General features: G+C 40.3%; 1 protein-coding gene across 1 annotated transcript in view; it reads left to right on the forward strand.

Moving 5' to 3' along the window:
- The window catches only part of SCARB2 (scavenger receptor class B member 2), a 56,486-nt gene extending 39,120 nt beyond the window's left edge, over window positions 1–17,366 (forward strand). The window contains exons 6-12 of the mRNA XM_023222512.2: window positions 44–163; window positions 1,634–1,803; window positions 5,994–6,112; window positions 7,497–7,570; window positions 9,740–9,791; window positions 12,637–12,795; window positions 14,350–17,366. Coding sequence (XP_023078280.1) covers window positions 44–163; window positions 1,634–1,803; window positions 5,994–6,112; window positions 7,497–7,570; window positions 9,740–9,791; window positions 12,637–12,795; window positions 14,350–14,388 — 733 coding nt within the window. The 3' untranslated portion in view covers window positions 14,389–17,366. The remainder of the gene's footprint in view (window positions 1–43; window positions 164–1,633; window positions 1,804–5,993; window positions 6,113–7,496; window positions 7,571–9,739; window positions 9,792–12,636; window positions 12,796–14,349) is intronic.
- The last annotated feature ends 3,594 nt before the right edge of the window (window positions 17,367–20,960 follow it).

The following is a 20,960-nucleotide window of genomic DNA, read 5'->3' on the forward strand; positions in this document are numbered from 1 at the left end:
AAATGTGATCATCTTTACTCTTTCTTGCGCTTACCAATTATAGGTCACTTGACTGGTGGATAACAGACAAGTGCAATATGATTAATGGAACAGATGGAGATTCTTTTCACCCACTAATAACCAAAGATGAGGTCCTTTATGTCTTCCCATCTGATTTTTGCAGGTAAAAGCTTTAAAGATAAGTTCTTTTTTAAAAATAAGGTCTTTCACTGCAAGACCACTAAAAGCATGAGGAATATATGCAGACACACTTATTATGCATGGATATTTATGTTTAATCAGTGATAAATGCTGATGGCTTATCGAGACAGTATAGTGTACTGGTTCACAGCACAGACTCCTGACTGTTGGTTTGAATCTTAGCTGTACCACTTATAGCTGTGTGACCTTGGGCAAATTACTTAACCACTCTGTACCTCACTTTCCTCATTTGTAAAAAACAAAGATAGAAATTGTTAACTATGTTAGAAGTTATAAGGACAAATGAGTTAGTATTAGTAAAATACTTAGCCCAGGGCTTGTCACACAGTAACCAATATTAAGTGTTGGCTCTTAGTTACTATGATATGCTCTGTCAAGCATAAATTGACCTGGCCTACTTCCAGTCAATAGGTCGTCTCTACATGGAAGCCAAATAGAGGATACTATTGTCCATATTTCAGGAGAGTGGTTTCCTCAGGGGAGACAGAGAAGGAATGGAATCAAGAGCATTATGTAGATAGGTTTGGTTATATCCATAATATAATTTTTATTTGTCTAAGTGGCGGATACAAAGGTATTTGTTAGAATATTTTTTCTCTTTCTGGTGCCTAAAATACTTCATTAAAAAATGCTGTAGGGGTGGTTCGTGCAGTGAAACCACCTATGTTATTCACAACCTTGCAAGAGATGTATCAACAGCGCTGGTTCAGAGATGAAAAAGTGAGGCCCAGAAGGCTGTTCCGGCCAGCCTTCCAAGGAAGGGCTGAAGGCTCACTGGTGACTGTACATCACAGTGGTCTGTGAGGCACTGTGCAGTGTAAGCGGTGGTCATATTACATGGGACCATGTTTGAAATCAGTAAGAATGAAAGGCAGAATTACGTTGAACTCCATTTAAATAAATGACTGGGGCAAAACATGGAATCTGATTTTTTTTTTTTTGGTGGGGGGAAGGAATGAATATCAAAGTGTATATTCTAATAAAATATCTGTCCAATGTGACACTTTACAAGTGCCTAAGACCCTACGAGGCCACGGCCATCGCTGCCTGTTCTACCTTAGCTTTGGCTCCCCTGGCTTTCCTGGCTTTGCTGGTGGCCCGTCCACACTGGCATGTGTCCATGCAGGTCTAGAGGCCTCTTATTTTTTATGTGAGTCTCCGTTCTAAATGTTATCATCTTAATTTTCTACCACATACTGTTTTTTCTTGTTTGGATAATACCTCCATTGCTACCACTTAAACACCTTTCACTACAATTCATCTTCTGCTTTATTACATGTTGAGCTGACAGAATGCCTTCCAAACATTCTTTTCTACTTACCCTGTGAGCTTCTGGCCATGTTGTACCTGAGAACTGTTGCTAACTTGTGGATTTGGGGCAGATTATAATGACCAGAGTCCACATTCACTTTTTATTCTTACATCCTAACAGGTCAGTGTATATTACTTTCAGTGACTATGAGAGTGTACAGGGACTGCCTGCTTTTCGGTATAAAGTTCCTGCAGAAATATTAGCTAATACGTCAGACAATGCTGGCTTCTGTATACCTGAGGGAAACTGCCTGGGCTCAGGAGTTCTGAATGTCAGCATCTGCAAGAATGGTAAGAACTCAAGAGAGGGGATATGATAGGGGTGTCAAGAATGCAGAAGGATTAGAGTTCAACAGAGAATATGTAGCTGGGCATAGTGGCGCACACCTACAGTACCAGCTACTGAGGATGCTGAGGTGGGATGATCACTTGAGCCCAGGAGTTCTCAAGTCCATCCTGGGCAACATAGTGAGACCCCTGTCTCTAAAAAACAAAACAAACAGAAAAGAATATGTTGTCAGCCCAATAGAAACATCAGTTTCTTTCAAGAATAATGTTTCATAACATGGCTATTGAATGGTAAAAAAAAATTATTGGCTTTTCTGTGATGCTTTTTATTTCTAGAATGCCATGTCGTGTTTTTTTTCTGGACAGTGGTTTAGAAGTCTTAACAGTAATAATAGCTCATGTTTACTAAGCACCTGATATATGCCAGTCGCTGTCCTAAGTACTTTACATATTTGCATGTAGTTAATGCATGCAAAACATTAACTGATTTCATGTTCAAAACAATGGTGAGTCTGGGCACAGTGGCTCATGCCTGTGTTCCCAGTGCTTTGGGAGGCTGAGGTGGGAGGATTGCTTGAGTCCAGGGGTTCAAGATCAGCCTGGGCAACATAGCAAGACCCCTGTCTCCACAAAAAAAAAAAAAAATTTAAAAAATTAGCTGGGTGTGGCGGCACACACCTGTAGTCATAGCTGCTTGGGAGGCTGAGGCAGGGAGATTGCTTGAGCCCAGGAGTTTGAGGTTGCAGTGTGCTGTGATTGTGCTACTGCACTCTAGCCTGAGCAATAGAGTGATTCCGCACCTCCCGGCCAAAAACAAATGGTAAAAGAAAAAGTGGACAACTTGGTTTTAAGAAAGTACATATCATGGCAAAGATTCTCAGTGATTTTGAAGCAGAGTTAGTTTTAAACCCTGACACAAATGTCCCAGTGTTTCTTAATGTCAGAGCTACTCTGCTCCTTTCCGTGAATGAGGCAGAATTATCAGTGGCACAACTGACAAAACTGTTTTCTTCATCTTGAAGAGTAGTTTTAATAGCCACAAGTTGCAGAATTATTCACAACGACCTTACAGACAGTAGATATTCAGCGGCCTGTTTTTGTAAGTGGGGAAACGGGCTCAGAGAGGGAACACGATTTGGATGTGACTCCTGCCTCTGAGCAGATCTCTGGCGGAACTCAGGGTCTTCTCATATTTGCCTTGTGATTCCCTCTTTGGCTACAATTCCTCTCTAAAGTTTCTCTGGAGAGCTCTCTCTGTAGTCCCTTTCTCTTGAATAAAGTAATGTGCTCACTTTTGCTCCCGTATTAACTCGTTTTAAAATCTCCTTTCAGGCCTGGCATGGTGGTGTGTGCCTGTAGACCCAGCTACTCAGGAGGCTATGGTGGAAGAGTCGCTTGAGTCCGGTTTGATTCTAGCCTGGGCAACATAGCGAGACTCCATCTTTTAAAAAAGAAAAAAAAAAAGAATAAGATATCATTTTGGAATAAGTCTGAGGTCAGCAGTATACCTCCTGATCCTTGTCTGAGAGGGCAGTGACCCCCACACCTGGCCTGACATCAGAATTATCTGGAGAGTTATTAAAAATATGTTGGTGAGGCACAGTGGATCATGCCTGTAATCCTAAGCCTTTAGGAGGCTGAAGCAGGAGGCTCACTTGAGGCCAGGAGTTTAGACCTGCTGGGCAACAGGGAGACCCCATCTGAACAAAAAATTTAAAAATTAGCTGGTCATAGCTCAGCATACACCTGTAGTCCCAGGTACTCAGGAGGCTGAAGCTGGAGGATCGCTTGAGCCCAGGAATTCAAGGCTGCAGTGAGCTATGATTGCAACATTGCACTCCAGCCTGGGCAACAGAGTGAGGCCCTGTATCAAAAAAAAATTTATGTATGTATATAATATATGTGTTATATATATGTTACATATGTATTATATATCATTTATATATTATATTGTGTGTATATATTATATAGTGTGTATATATAATATACAACTGACAAAAGTATTTTCTTCATCTTGAAGACTAGGTTTAACAGCCACGTGTGTATATATATATTTATGTATGTATATGTTAATATATTTGCTAATATATGAATATATTAACAAATTATATATAGTTTTATAAATATGCATATATCTGCATATACATATATTTGCTATATTTTAATATACTAGATATGTATATAGTATATATATAAGTATACACACACGTGCACAAGCATGCACACACACACACGTATGTCCTAGGGTCCCATGTTGAACATACCACGGCCCCAGAATCTACACTTTTAACAAGTGATTTCCATAAGGATGGCATCTAGGTGTTTGGGGACCATTGTGCGAGGGAACATGGTGCCCTTTACCTGGAGATAAAGACCAAGGGTGCATGGGGACAAGTTCCTGGTTGTGATCTCCCCCATTGCCTTACTGGTGAATAGTCCTGAAACAGTGTCCCTGCCCCCTCATCTGGTGTGCATCTGGCTCAAAGCAAAAATGTAGATGTATTTTCTCTTGCTGTCTTTATTAAATTCTGTTTCGTCAAGAAGCTGATGCCAGAATCAACAGAAATACTCTCCTTTACACATTTAAACTTCTTGCTACAATCCTTTTCCTCTTCCCTGTTGTGTATTCCCAAATTGGGACTGCAGTGAAACTCTCCAGGATTATCCTCCAGTGTTTTGAATTCTCCAGGGAAACATTTTGGATAGCAGGATGAGTGAGTGTTCTGGAGTCAGGCAGATCTGGGTTTGAATCCTATTCTATTTGTTGGCAAATTGGCCAAAGTTTATTAAGGAGGGTTCCAGACATCAGTTTTCTCATTAATAAAAGGGAGGTGATTATAGCTTTTTGAGGTTGTGAGAGTTAGAAATAATATATATAAAACACTCAGGACAGTAGTCCTTATTAAGCCCCCAACAGATTTTAAAAATACATTTTCAAGGTCATTATAGGACACAAAGAAGGAAGTCATGGCTTTGTGGAACTGTTCAGCAGTAAACAGCAAAATGCATGTGCATGTGAGAGATGTGTGATGTGTTCCTTGAGCCACGGGCTGGTGGATATGTAAGCAAATGTAAATAACTTGCCGATAAGCTCCTTTCTCCAAAAATATATTGCCCTGGCAGAAATTACTGGGTCCCTCTCTTCTTTTCAATAGCCAGATCTAGAATAGGTTTCCTTAGTACCTTGTTTCCCTATTTGGTTCTATATATATATCTATATATATATATAGATATATATAAAAAACATTAAATTTACGTAAGTACTTATTTGGTTCTCAAAATGAATAGGAAAGGAAAAAAACCCAGAATCTTTGTGATCTGGTTAGAGGCTAGGTGCATAGCACAGCCAGGCTAACTCTTAAAAACTTATATAAGCCAGGTGTGGTGGCTCAAGCCTGTAATCTCAGCACTTTGGAAGGCTGAGGCGGGCAGATCACTTGAAGTAAGGAATTTGAGACCAGCCTGGCCAACATGGTGAAACACTGTCTCTACTAAAAATACAAAAAAATTATCTGGGTGTGGTGGCGCATGCCTGTAGTCCCAGCTACTTGGGAGACTGAGGCAGGAGAATCACTTGAACCCGGGAGGCAGAGGTTGCAGTGAGCTGAGATCGTGCCTATCTTTGGTAAAAAAACAAAAAACAAAAAAACCACCACAATTTTTTTTTTTAATTTTAGAAATAACAAGAAATAAAAAGCCCACTTACTCCTAGAGAATTGTAGTTGAAACTAGTGCTTTGAGGTACAATACCCCTCATTCACTTAGTATTCTGCCTTCATAACCTGATGGCTAGCTGTCCCTGGGTAAATTTTGTAACTTTTGTGAACCTCACTTTCTTCAAATGCAAAGTGAGGCTAATAGTTCTAACTTCATTGGGCTATTGGGAGCATTAATTAAAATAATGTATATGAAGCACTTATACTTTAACTTCTGTAAATATATGTTGAAGAATAAATAGTTCAGCCTGAACTTCAGTATATAATGAGGAATGAAAATTGGGGGTAAATGAGATGTCAGAAAATGAAGTATAAATCCTGAACTAGGAGGTAAAGAATGGTGTTTTAGCCTGCCCAAGTTAATTTATATGTAGCTTTTTAATTTTTCTTTAGGAACCAGGCTGTGGCCAGGAACTTTTATATTCAGCTTAGATTTTAAGAACAGCATCATTCATTTCTGTTTTCCTTCAAACGCAGGTGCACCCATCATTATGTCTTTCCCACACTTTTACCAAGCAGATGAGAGGTTTGTTTCTGCCATAGAAGGCATGCACCCAAATAAGGAAGACCATGAGACATTTGTGGACATTAATCCTGTGAGTACATACTTCCTCCTGGTAAAAGAGCCTATGTTTTATTCTGTCTATACAGTGTTCACCAGTTTAGTCCTGAGCCTTCTTTAAAAACATCCTTACTTTCATATACATATTCAAGTGGGAGAAATTCAGTTTAGTGCTGGTGGAGGCATTGTCTCCTAGCCCTGTAATTAGAAGGCTGAATTGTGTGGATTGAATAGCAGAAATACAAGCAAACCTGCCTTTAACAAAAAGCAACAGTAAAAACTCAGTTATTGGAAACTACTGAGATTGGACCTATGTAACCCGGTCAATCTTCTGTTGCTAGCCTTGGACCTCAACATATATTTATTTCTCCCCTTGGGACACAGATCAAAAAAGTTAAAGATGTCCCTTTGCTTCCCCACTGCCAGGAGTATTTTGGTTGAAATATGAATATGTATATTAACCTCAGGCACTTTTGGCAAACTTCTTTCTGCGGGTTATTTGAGAGTTTATTATCTTATTAATTGTAAAGGTATCAGATATACATAGAGGAGACATACGTGTGTGTGTGTGTGTGTGTGTATAATACACATTTAATCCCGTATTCATAGAGGAGAAAAACAAAAACCATGCTAACCATGTCTTCATTTTTGGAATTTGAACATTACGGACCAATAAAAAAAAAAGCAAGAACATTCTTTTAGCACAGTATTTTATGGGTACTTCACACTCTTAGCTACGTACATTGCATTTGCGTCTTGAGAAACCATTGATCTTACGCTCTGGTGAATAAGATCGTGTGTGGTTTTCTCCCTTTTCTCTCTTAGCCATCAGCTGATCAGTTCCCTTGGATCAGCCAAACTGTTAGCAGTGCTTGTCACCAAGGGATGAATGCAGTCTTATAACCTTAGTGCAAAGATGGAGCTGCCCTAAGGAAGACAAGTGCTGCAGTTGTCCCCCATGGCTGTACTAGGTGGGCCCTATACTTGGATGCCACTCTCTGGCAGTGACCACCACCCTCTGCTTAGCTCTCTGGACAACTGCCTGGAAATCCAGACGTGACAGGCTATCTTTTGGGTCTCCTTCCTGTTGGAGTCCTTCTAAGGCTGTGCTATTCAGAGTGGCAGCATCCTGGGAGCTTGTTAGAAATGGCCAGTCTACTGAATCTGAGCCTACGTTTTAACAGGATTCCCAAGGACCCACATTCATACTCATGTTTGAGACACATTGGTGTACCAGCCACCTAATACATGGTTCTCATTCTGTTCTGGGGATCACTTTTACTTGTTTCCACTCTGCCTGTCACACATGGTAATGGTCACCTTGTTTATCAGGACTACACAGAAATGGTGCTCTATTGAAAAAGTTGTTTGCAGTTTAATAAATCCTAATGTTTCCTTTTCACTTCTCTGATTTGCAGTTGACTGGAATAATCCTAAAAGCAGCCAAGAGGTTCCAAATCAACATTTATGTCAAAAAATTAGATGACTTTGTGTAAGTTTTGCTTCTTTCTATGGAGGAGACAGCAGTTTTGCTCCATTGCCCTTCTGGTGGGGTTGATGGCAGGAGGAGTACAGCCTACTTCACCTAAGTCTGCTCACCCCTGCCCTTCAGGGATAGGGCAGGATCAGCATTTTCATGGGTGTCTTGGTCTTGGAATTTACTTGTTGTATTTAATCATACACTTACAGAGTGCTTCCCATGGATCAGGTATTATTCTTAGCACCTTATATAGATTCACATATAACCTTGTATTATCCCCATTTTACAGATGAGGAAACAGAAGCAGAGTGTTTAGGTAACTTGCTAGAGGCCACACAGCCTTACTATCTAGTCAACTTTTATCCACTCCACTAAGCCTTTCTCTCATGCACCTTGACTCTCTTGGTGTATTAGGCTGTTCTTGTGTTGCTATAAAGAAATACCTGGCTGGGCGCAGTGGCTCACGCCTGTAATCCCAGCACTTTAGGAGGCTGAGGCGGGTGGATCACGAGGTCAGGAGATCGAGACCATTCTGGCCAACATGGTGAAACCCTGTATCTACTAAAAATTCAAAAATTAGCTGGGCGTGGTGGTGGGTGCCTGTAATCCAAGCTATTTGAGAGTCTGAGGCAGGAGAATCGCTTGAACTAGGGAATCGGAGGTTGCAGTGAGCTGAGATAGTGCCACTGCACTCCAGTCTGGTGACAGAGCAAGACTCTGTCTCAGAGAAAAAAAAAGAAAGAGAGAGAGAGAGAGGGAGGGAGGGAGGGAAGGAGGGAGGGAGGGAAGGAAGGGGCGGAAGGAAAGGAAGGAAGGAAAGAAAGACCTGAGATTGGTTAATTTATAAAGAGATTTAATTGGCTCACAGTTCCGTAGGCTGTACAGGAAGCATGGTGCTGGCATCTGCTCAATGTCTAGGGATGCCTCAGGGAGCTTTTGCTCATGACAGAAGATGAAGCAGGAACAAGGTACATCACATGGGGTGAGCAGGAGCAAGAGAGAGAGGAGGGGAGGTGCCACACACTTTTAAATACCAGATCCCATGAGAACTCACTATCACAAGGACAGCACCAAGGGAATTGTGCTAAACCATTCATGAGAAATCCACCGCCATGATCCAACCACTGCCCACCAAGCCCCACCTCCAACACTGGGGATTACATTTCACCCTGAGATTTGGGGGAAAAAGTATCCAAACTCTATCACTCAGAGACTTGAGACAGAGTCTCTTCCTCTTCCCCTCTCTCTGTTCCCACTGGTCCCACTTGGGGCCAACCATAGCTCTCATTTGTATAGTTACAATCTCTTGAGTCTAGCCTTACCTCCCCATGCTGCAACTTAATTTGGATTCCAAAGTATAATCTCCTGCTCAGATTTTTCAATGGGAATTTTTTAGATATGAGAAAAATTATGATATAAAGTTGAATGAAATAAACAGGATGCAAAACTATGCATAATCATCTATCTATAAAACTTGACTTGTTTACCTCATTGAATTTGCCAGATTTAATTCCAGGTGTCATGGCTTTTTCTAAGAAGTAGATGTGGTTTACAAGAATGCATTTTGTCATCTGTGTATGTATTTCTGAGGCAGGATAATTTAGTAGTTAAGAGCTGGAACCTTAGAATCAAAGTGGAATTACATTTCTGGCTCCATCACTTACTTTTAGTGATCCTAGGCAAATTGTGTAGCCTCTCTGAGTCGGAATTTTCTCATCCGTAAACCTAGGACAGTAATACCTGCTGCATGTTACTACTGTAGGAATTGAGTGAGATAATATCCCAAAAACACCTGGCACAGAGCTGGCATGTGGTACGTGCTCAGTTGGCTCTTGTTGCAAAGATGGTACTTCAGTGGCCTAGTTACAAAACACTCTGAGGAGTGACAGCTTTGTTCTGTCAACCGGAGCCTTCTCTGATGACTCTAAGGAAATAGTAATCATTTTAAGGAATCTGCCTTCAGTATCTTGTGTTTTGATAAACGTACAGCACTTGAATTGCTAGACAGACTGGAATCTAACTTGTGGTGTATATGTTTGCAAAGATAACTAAGAAATCCGTAAATTCTGGGTAATTTAAGAAGTAAGTGTACTGGAATCTTCATATAAATGTGTCTGTCCAGGAAAGTGTGCCATTGTGATGAGGATGTCTCTGAAACAATCTCATCCTTTATCTTTGTAGTGAAACGGGAGACATTAGAACCATGGTTTTCCCAGTGATGTACCTCAATGAGGTAAGTCCTGAGACAGAGGGAGCCACGGGTGTTTTCAGACTCAGAAAAAATCCATTATGATGTCTACTGTTGTAGTTATGTGTAAGTTACGACAAAAGGGCAAAAGATTTTTAAAACCTGTTATTCCTCTGAAAATGTCACTTAAATGTTCACATGAATCTACCTGTGTCTGAGAGCTGATTTGGAGAAATGACGGAAAGAAATTTTCCTTCTCAAGAACACTATTTGGGCAAAACTCCCTTTTGGGGAGCTGCTCATGTAAGAAACAAAAACAGGAAAATGAGCCATTGGCAGACATTGTTGAAGCAGGGAAATAGCTCACACTCAGATAGATGCCAGCTAGACCTCTGTCTCCTCCTCCTTTGAAACCATGCTGGTTTAAGACACCTGTGATAAATTCTTTTCTGAATCACATATCATGTTTACTGTAGTTATATCTCCTCAGTTTCTCCTGCTTCCACCCAGCTTGAGGAAAAAAACGCAGGTTTTTTTCTTCAATAAATTCTTGACTGGCAAATTTTTACTTTTTATTGTTTTTCTATTTCCTAAAAATACTTGCTGTTTGTAGAATATCGAATAACAGATTAGCAAGAAAAATTAAAATCACTATTCACAAAATCTGCGTCAGCCTGATAATATTGTTTTTATTTTATTTAATCAATGTGTTGTACAGTTTTTACCAATAACAACTTTAAAAGGTAATCTAATGGTTTACATTTTATAAAACGTGTGCTCTTTATAGAACTCTTAGACATTTTTTTAAAAATTGATTTAAAAAGTAAATTACTGATAAGTCCCTCTCTCTCAGAGACAGGTGCAGTTCAGATGTCAACTCCTGATATTTTCGTGTTCTTGCTATTACATAGCTGAAATCATACGATAGATACAATTTTATATCTTTTTTTCTTCATTTAGCATTATATTGGTATTCACATTTACAAACGTTTAAGGGTTTGTGATGACACTTCTAAGATGAGGTTTTTATTGTTTCATAGGAAAAATTCAGGCAATATTTACCAATTTATAGGATCTCTTTGCAATTGCTCCTGGATCATCCATGTTCCTGTTTGTGGGCAGGGGCATGAAAGTAGGTCTTTTTGAAAATGCAGAAGGACGCTTTTCTGCCCATTTCTGTTAAGTAGTGGCATATTTGAAGTCCCTCCACCCCCAACTTCTACTTTGCTTTTTTGTGAAAGACTAGATTAAGTCCAGGTGTGTGGAGTGGAACCTTGTATTTTTGCTGCCTCCTAGGAACAGCTTGATTATTCTCTTCTCTAGAAAAATAAAATATTAGACCTGGAAGTGACCTTGGAGACTGTTGCCGCACCACCTTTTTACCGAGGAGAAAACTCTAGCCAGTTATTGGAAAAACTGTCTTAGAACCCAATCTACTGACTCAATCCAATGAAAAAAAATTTCTTTTTTTTTTTTTTTGAGACAGGGTCACACACCCTGTGCAGTGGTGCAATTTCGGCGCCTGCAGCCTCAACTTCCTGGGCTCAAGTGATCCTCCCACCTCTGCCTTCCAAGTAGCTGGAACTACAGGTGTGTGCCACCATGCCCGGCTAAATTTTTTTTTTTTATTTTTTATTTTCCTGAGATGGAGTCTAGCTCTGTTACCCAGGCTGGAGGGCAGTGGCCCAATCTCAGCTCACTGCAACCTCTGCCTCCTGGGTTCAAGCGATTCTCATGCCTCAGCCTCCCAAGTAGCTGGGACTAAGGTGCCCACCACCACACCTGGCTAAGTTTCTATTTTTAGCAGTGATGAGGTTTCATCATGTTGAAACTCATGACTTCAAGTGATCTGCCCACCTCGGCCTCCCAAAATGCTGGGATTACAGGCATCAGCCACCATGCCCAGCCCCAGCTAATTTTTGTATTTTTGTAGAGAGGTGCTTTCACCACATTGCTCAGGCTGGTCTCAAACTCTTGAGCTCAAGCAATCTGCTTGCCTTGGCCTCCCAAAGTGCTGGGATTACAGGCATGTGCAACTATGCCAGGCCTCCAATGCAAATTAAGCGTAAACTAGGCCAGAATTGTTGCTCATGATTTCTATGGAATTAAGCTCCTCAGATACCTCAGTCATTACACTAGGTGGTAATTCTTCTGCTCTGCATACACTAAGTGTTATTCTAGTATATTTCCTACTATCAACAGTCTCTGGAATTCTGGTTAGCCCACAACTTCGCTGAGCACTTTCTGTAGAGGGCCGTGGTCCTGATTACTATAGATGTAACCAAGAAAGAAATTATACTTTCCACATACCATTTTTGGAGTGTTTCATTTATTTATTCATTTAATCAGCCAGCATTAATCAAGCACCTACTGTGTGCTGGGTGCTATACCCAGTGTGGAGGTGACTGAGGTTAAGTCTTGCCTTCAGGGTCTTCACAGTCATTGCAGGACAAACAGGTACAATGCAGTGTGCAAGGACAATGATGGAGGTAGAGAGTGAGATGGAAACTTAGGGAAGAGGACTTTGACTAGGCCTGAGGTAGCCAGAGAAAACTTTTGGAAAGAAGTGATGCTGAGCTGATATTTAAGGATGAATTGGAATTATCTGACATAAAACAAAAGATGATACTGTCTCAGTATTTCTGAATACATTTTACCTCCTTTTTCCAATCTATTTTAAGAGTAAAAAGATGTCTTCAGGAGAAGACAAGATATTAATGAATAAATGTCCCTTCTGATTACTCTGACTTATAAATGGATTTTCAGTATATTTCGTTTGCTAACAGGAGGAGATTCCCAAATTGTATTAAATAAAGGAAAGATATAACAAAAAAAGGTTACACACTGGATGTTTAGTCATCAAAGGAATACTATTTTCTTGCCTCTCCAGAGTGTTCTCATTGATAAAGAGACGGCGAGTCGACTGAAGTCTGTGATTAACACTACTTTGATTATCACCAACATACCCTACATCATCATGGCACTGGGTGTGTTCTTCGGTTTGGTTTTTACCTGGCTTGCTTGCAAAGGACAGGGATCTATGGATGAGGTGAGAACTGGCTGAAGGAACTTCTTCCTTATTGGATAACTTTACCTGAGGAATTCAACTGTACTTCACTGAAGGGCTGTCAGCTGGCTTATTAGGATGAATTCTGGGATTTTGTGCTGGGCATAGTGATTTCATTCTTATTTTACTGTTGGACCAAATGGGAGTCAGCTGGCTTATTGGGATGAATTCTGGGATTTTGTGCTGGGCATAGTGATTTCATTCTTATTTTACTGTTGGACCAAATGGGAAGCAAAGGAAGTATGTCAAAGAAGGTGGAGGGATAGAATGTACCATGTAGTATTTGGGGAATAGAATCTCTTTGGATATATCCCCTGGGAGTTAACTTTACGTCTTTGAAAACAATAACCTGAAAGAAAAGGAAGAATATATAACAGTTACACATCTGATCTTTGGTGTCAGACTGCCCGAGTTCAAATCCCAGTTCTGCCACTTAACAGCTATACAACCCTAGAAACTGTGCTTCAATTTCTTCATCTGTAAAATGGGATAATAAAAGCCTCCCTTATGAGTTTTTCATGAGGATTAGATGATATAGTAGACATAAAGGACTTGGCCCAGTGTTAGCATATAGTAAGAGCTCAATAAAGGATTAAGTATTATTAAATATGACAAAACAGCTCCAAGATTATACAGCAAGGCAGCCAGGGCCCTGCTTGGAAAGAATCCCTGATTTATCCGAAGATACCTATGATTTAGGTATCACTGCATAATAAATGATTGGAACATGGGCATACTTTCCTGGAAGGCTAGGATAAAGAGTTGGGTTGGCCTCTCCAAGTGACCAGCAGCCCAACCAGGAACCTGAATACCTCCAATGAGCCTTTTCTGTAGAAGCCCTTCTTAAATTTTCTGCAGCTTCTTTTTTTACAACAGAGGCCTTTTTTTCCTCCAGTTTCCTCAACTAAGTGTCCGAGGCAAATGTGAAGTAGAAAATAAATAAGTGAAACCATCTGAGTAAAATTAGCTGAATTTCCCTGACTTCCATATTCTTCCATTATTTCTCTTATCCCATGCCAGTCACTTTAGCCTGAATTAGCTGTGAGGCAAACTACTTTGCCATTTCTATGTGTGGATCTTCCAGTCTGACTTTGTGCAGTCACTGAAATTGTCTTAAGCACAAGTGAAACCTCATGGAAATGTTAATTACTGCTCCTACAATTAACCTTCCTCATATATTCAACAAGCAAGCAATTATTGAGAACTACTATCTCTGAGACACTACTCCTTAGTAGGTTTCAAACCAGGAAGCAGGCAAATTCCATAGAGTCTAAGTTTTATAATCTAGATCAGCACAGAGAAGGGTACTGCTCTGGTATTGAGGGTGAGAGTGGTCAGAAAAGGCCTCCTGAAAAGGTTAGGCCTGAATCTTCAAGAACAAGGAGCAGTCCGAGAGGGGAGGTAAGGGGGATGAGCCACCTTCCTATAGGTCTCTCCTCCTTCCATGCCCCCACTCCTCACCCAAACTTTTCACACTGGGGAGAAGTTTCTGACATGAACACCTAACTTCTTTGTCTTCTCTCTTCTGTGTCTCAGGGAACAGCGGATGAAAGAGCACCCCTCATTCGAACCTAAACATTGCCTTTGCTTGGTGAAGAAACCGTGTGAGCTGTCCTGACCTGGACCATGACGTGGGGAAACCCTCCACCTCCTCGCAGGCTTGTTGCCTGTTGAAAGAAGGGAAAAGACATGGCGCTGGCAAGTGATAGGAACATTCTGGCCAGAGGTTAAAGAGCAGGCTGACATGGCTGGCCATTAAGCTTTATAAAATCATGTGGGCTCTGAAATTGTTTTTTTATGTGTCTAGCAAGTATTTAATGAACTCATGTATAGTAATTTTGTTGTTGTTGGGTGCCAGTAGCTCCAGAATTTTGTGACCACTGTTGTGGGTAAAATGTCTCTGCATCACTTGTTAATGCTACTTGGTCTAACTTTATTCAGTATGCTTCATTCACCGAACTTTGTGCTCAAAATGCGTATATACCATTTTATGTTGTATTCCATCATTTCACTTGCAAAACAGAAGTAAATAAGAGTTCGGGACCCAGGGTAAAATGGTAGCTTCATCCAGTATATCATTCAAATGCATCTGATTTCTAAAAGATTACATATTACATTTTATGTTGATCTTCAGTTCATAATTCCTCCAGGAAAACTCAGTCTTCCAACTACAATAAAATACTGGGTAGAATCAAATGGGAAAGGGGTTGGGTGGGGCAGTACCCATGAGTTGATAGTGATAAGCTTCTAAGGATTTTTAACTTGTACTTTTGTGAACGAAGAGAATGCATAAATAATGTTGGTGAGGATAAGTACAGATATTTCATGTAGAGTAGAATTAAATGCTAGTTATGATGCTTGTGGATAGTTAACTGTTATTTTTTTAGTCAAAATGATCGTGCTGTGAAAAGATGCTTCTGAGAGAATGTAATGAGTAACTGATTTTTCTTCCTGAGTCACCCTTGCCAAATATGATAATGTATTAATTAATCTAATATTGAGTGATTATTTGGAAAATTATGAATATGGGAAATCCATTTATCTACAGCCTAAGTTACACATAAGTTTCAGAAAGTCTGATTAGACTAAAGAGACATTTCTTCTGGGAAAGCCTTCTTGGTAATTTTGAAATTCTTTTTACAAGTTCTTTTCTCAGATTCACTTCTTTCCAGTGTTTTGTAGCTCACAGTCACTCACTGAATAGAAAAATGTGTGCCCTACACTTCCTGTGACAATCATTTTGCTGACAGAATGATGGATGTTTAAAATATTGCACAAAGTACTTTAAAGAAAGGTCTGTTAGGACCAGAAGCAGAGACACCACTTTTCAAAGGACTTCTTGGTTTCAGCATAACCGAAGGCAGGGAATTGGGAGCCACCATATGTCACAGTGTTCAGAATTCAAGCATATTTAAGGGCATTTTCTTTGATTCTCAAAGTTCACCATTCATTTTGAATTAAGAAGCCTATGCATTTAGCCGACAAAGTGCTTACAGAATTTCTTAACAACTGAACCACTCAAAAGGATTTTGTTTAAAACTAGATTTCAATGTAAGCAAATGAAGAAAAAATATATAGATTTCATTTCCATAGCTTCTTATCCCTGTATTGAGGTAATAAATTGTTTTACTGACAATTTTTCCTTTTTCTACACTAAAACAATATGTGATATGTTTCCCTCTTGAAGAGGCAATTCATTAAACTCTCAACTTTTCTATAGAATCAAGATAGAAACTTTAGATACTCCAACTCACCAAAATGTAAAAAAACTAACAAAAATATTTGGTCTGCAGTAATGCTAAATATCTAGATTTTTAGAATTTATAAATATTTAACTAGATAATTGGGCATGTCTTATTTATGCATGTACTTAGCCATACTAATAAAATGGACACGCTAGTGCATACTTATTGGCTTAGTCCTATTATCAGGATAGAATCATCTGTGAGGATATTTTAAATACTGTAAATGATAACAGTTAATGATATACACATTTAGACTGAGTTACACACTGGCAGGGAGACCAAAAACATATTACTTCCATACTTGTGTCATGATTCTTTTTTTTGAGACAGTCTCACTCTGTCACCCAGGCTGGAGTGCAGTGGGGTGATCTCGGCTCACAGCAACCTCTGCCTCCCGGGTTCAAGCAATTCTTCTGCCTCAGCCTCCCAAGTAGCTGGGACTACAGGCACGTGCCACCACACCCAGCTAAATCTTGTATTTTTAGTGGAGACGGGGTTTCACCATGTTGGCCAGGATGGTCTCGATGTCCTGACCTTGCTAGCCACCCGCCTCAGCCTCCCAAAGTGCTGGGATTACAGGTGTGAGCCACCGCCCCTGGCCTGTGTCATGATTCTTAATAGTTACTTGGTTAAAATCACATTTGATACTATCCTTCTGAAAAGTCTGAGAAAGACCTACAAACTGCAGTCAAAATTATAGCTTAAGAGGAATGAATGCACCTATTAGGCTTTAAGTTAAAGATAAATTATTTCTCATGCTTATTCTCTTGCGGCGATTATCTTAGAAAGACCCTCAAAGGCTTTGTGATTGTAAGCACTGTCATGATCACAGAATGCAAGCTTCTGGTACCATGATCCTCAACTTAGGAAGAAACCAAGACAGAGAGCTTAACTCACTTCTCTCAGGGAAAATTAGGAGTTGAGCACAGGACAGGAAATGGGCTTTGCCACTTTTAGCTCCAGGCTTTTCCAACCAGATTTTATTTCTAGATACTTATGTTCTAGAAAGATCACTAATGGTCAAGTGGAACAAGCACTACACGACTAACCCCTATTGGGGTTTTTAACTTAAGGGAGGCTAATTTTTAATTTAAATTGCTTGAGATATGAGTTCTGCAAAAGGTGGTCTGTATCCTTGGCCCTCTGGGCATTATCACTAAATTGCTTGTGCCTGTTAACGAGAATACTGACCAGAATGCTCTTCATGTAGCTCATACAGTTGGTTCACTTCATGCGGTTCTTGACATGTTTATTTCTACCCTTAATTCAATGAAATGTTTCACTAATAAAAAACCACTTTATATAAAATTGCACTAGAAGTTATATGTCATTGGATGTCCTGTTGTTTATGGAGCTTCACTGGAAAGATGTTCCTTGACAGAGGCAGCCCTGAGTCACACACTTGGGCCACGTCTGATTTCAGCTTCGATATAGTGGACAGTTACAATCAGTCTGACAAGTTCCACTCCAAGCAGTCCCACACGCTGCTTTTCTGTCTTGAGTCTTTCTCAAGAGCCCTGGAAGCACCATAGGAGTATCAGGGAGTTAATAACTCCTGCCTCAACTAAATGGGGCAGGAGTCAGTCAGCTGATAGATGTTTCAATCCTCAGAGGACCAATTCTCAGGCTTTTTCCACATGGGTCCTCACTTAGGGTTCCCCACAGTGGTAACTACTTTCCGTTAGTGTTTCTTTGTTCCCCGTCTTAATCACCCAGCCCTTCAATGCTGCTTCCCAAATCATCCACCTGTCCTAACATCTTACGTCTGCTTATCTTAGGTCTGTTTCCAGGTACACCCAACCAAAATGCAGATAAGTCCACCCAAAAGGCTCAGTAGGATCCAAGAGCTATTGGAGAGGCACTGGGGTTTCTTTTTTTTTTTTTTCTTTTCTTTCTTTTTCTTTTTTTTTTTTTTTTTTTTTTGAGACAGAGTCTTGCTCTGTCGCCCAGGCTGGAGTGCAGTCGTGCAATCATGGCTTACTGCAGCCTCGACCTCTTGGACTCAAGTGATCGTCCTACCTCAGCCTCCCTAGTAGCTGGGACTACAGGTGTGCACCACCACACCTAGGTAATTTTTGTATATTTTGTTGAGACAAGGTTTTGCCATGTTGCCCAGGCTGGTCTTGAACTCCTGGGCTCAAGCAGTCTGCCCACCTTAGCCTCCCAAAGGGCTCAGGGTTTTGTTTCTAGGGATATTTATCTACAGTACTATCTAGGGTACTAAAGTTATTAGTTCCAAACTTCAGATTACCTTTAAAACCTTTCCCATCCCAATACTGCAACTTATTTTTGAAATCAGCAAATCCAGGAAAGTCTTAAAATATCTAGCTCAGTGTTACAAATGTCATGTATCAAGGACACTTGATCCCTAAGATATATACTTCCTAGGAATCCCAACTCTGCAGCTGGTTCATGTCACAGGGAAGCTCCTTGTACCTATTTCTTCTTACTCAAGGTAGTTAGAGACACCTGGAACTTTGTAACATGCCAAGCCTGATTATTTCAAATCAAGGGGTAAGAAAAATCCAGAAAAAAAATTTTTTTAAGCAATAAGGTATGTTAAAACATATATCCATTAGCACTAAGAAAATAGTATAGGGTGAGTGGTATAGAATGCAAAGTATAAAAACATGTATACACATTAAGCACAAGATAAAGATCCCATTTCCAGTAACTATATTTTTTCATTCAGTCAAGTTTTTATTTTTGAACACTTGTGAGGTATAATTTACATACCATAAAAGTCACCCATTTTAAATGTACAATACAATGATTTTTAGTAAATTTACTGAGTTGTGCAGTTTTAGAACATTTCCATAACCTCAATAAAATTCCTCATGCCAGTTTATAACCACTCAGTGTTGCCAACCCTAGCCCCTGGCAACCACCATCATCTTTCGGTCTTTGTAGATTTGCCTTCTCCAGACATTTTATTTAATTATACAGTATGTGGTATTTGGATCCTGGCTTCTTTCTACATTATACCTAAAAATGTGTTCAACTAATTTCATTAAGCACCCACTTTATGCTAGGCACTTTGAATATAAACTAGGCTACTGGTTTAAAAGAGATCTGTGGATCTTATGGTCTAGTGTGGAAAACAGTTACCAAACAATCATACAGACAAAATGTAAAATTTCAACCGAGTTTAATGTTTTGGGAACATGACTAGGAGCTGGAGTTAATTAAGCAAAGCAAGGTCTTTCAGACAAAGGGAACAGGACATGCTCAAGGGCAAGAGGAAAAGCGTTTACTACAAGTGACTGAGAAAATGGCCGCAGCCCAGAGAGGGATGAATGATGGGAAATAAGGTTGGAGAAAAAGGCAGAGGCCCGATCATGTTGAGTCTCATTAAACCATATTAAAGATTTGGGTATTTTGGTATGTCTTAAGACCAATAGGGAGCTATTGTGTTTTCAATTGGGTTGTGGGAGGAAGGTGGGCAAGTCTGTTTAGAAAGGCCCATTCTAGCTGCAAGATGAAGACTACAATTGAAGAGAATCAACATGGATGCAGGGAGATCAATTAGGAGCTGTTGTGCTAGGTCTCCATTGGCATGCAAGATGGGTCTTCTGGGACATCAGCTGTCATACACCACCCTTCAGGGTGAATCCACAAAGCTACATAGCATGGGCTAAGGAATGAGCTTCATTGGAGGAAATACAAATTTACAGGGCCAGGAAAAAAGAAGGTACCATCCTCATGTTATCCCATGGAGAGGTGAGCCAAGGCCCACAACGCTGTTTGGTTTCAGAAGAGCACGTCCTCCTCCTAGTCTCCCTTTCTATAGGGCAAGCTTGAAGAAGAAGTTTCGTCAATGGGGGAATACACAAGATGCTGAGCAACAGGCAGTTGGATTTGGAGTGCCAATGGTTTACAGTTGTCTGGAAATGCCAGCTGTCCATGGAATGTTAAAAATCTCCACTTCTGTGATGAAGAAGGCGCCAGTCCCATGGGAAGCTGAGCTTGGGTGCAGCCTTTTCCCTAGAAGGAGGAAACCCCAGCCACAGCTAACTCATTCTGCAGGCAACCAAGAATGAACTGCCAAGGTCACAGAGAGTCTTGTTCATTGTGCGACGGGGGCTGCTGCAGTAGTCTAGGTGGGGTTTGGTAAACTTCTCTAAAGGGCCATACAGAAAATAGTTTTGCTTTGCAAGCCAGGTGCCCTGTCACAACTATTCAATTCTGCTCTTCCAGCATGAAAGCAACTGTAGACAATGCATAAATGATGTCTCTATGTTCCAACAAAAGTGTATTTTACAAAAATCGGCAGTGGGCTGGATTTGGCCCCTGTATCTCAGGCTCCCTTGAAGACTCTCTGCTCTCTTCTTAATAATAGTGCTCAGCTACAACCTCTTCTCACTTGATACTCTCTCCCTGACAATCCCATTTACTTCCCAGACTTCAATTACAACCCAAACACAGGTTAGGTTTTGTTCTGAATTGTGCATTTTTCATGTAATTTTTTTTTCACCTCCAAGGATGAACACTCCACATGTAATTTATCTTTGAGGTCTTTCTTTTCACAACACAGGTTGGGCTGTGTTTGGGTTGTAAATGAAGTCTGGGAAGTAAATGGGTTTTACTCTTCAGCTTCAGCCTCACATATCCAGATACCTGCTGGATATCCTTAGCCAGGTTGCCTTAAATGCAGTAAGTATAGGAACTCATTTTTCTTTTCTTCCCAAATTCCCACTACTAGAAAATGGCATCACAATCGTATCTCACTGTACAGCCAGAAATCAGGGAGTCATGCTAGACTCCTCCTTTCCCTCCCCTCCACATATAATCAATTAAGCAATCACCCATCAGTCTTCATTCCTGCTGTCCTCACCTGCATATCTGCACTCTCACCAGGACTCCTGCAATAATCTCTATTAGCGTTACTTAGGTTTTGTGTGT

This window comes from Piliocolobus tephrosceles, chromosome 3 (assembly GCF_002776525.5).
Source record: "Piliocolobus tephrosceles isolate RC106 chromosome 3, ASM277652v3, whole genome shotgun sequence".
NCBI classification, from domain to species: domain Eukaryota; kingdom Metazoa; phylum Chordata; class Mammalia; order Primates; family Cercopithecidae; genus Piliocolobus; species Piliocolobus tephrosceles.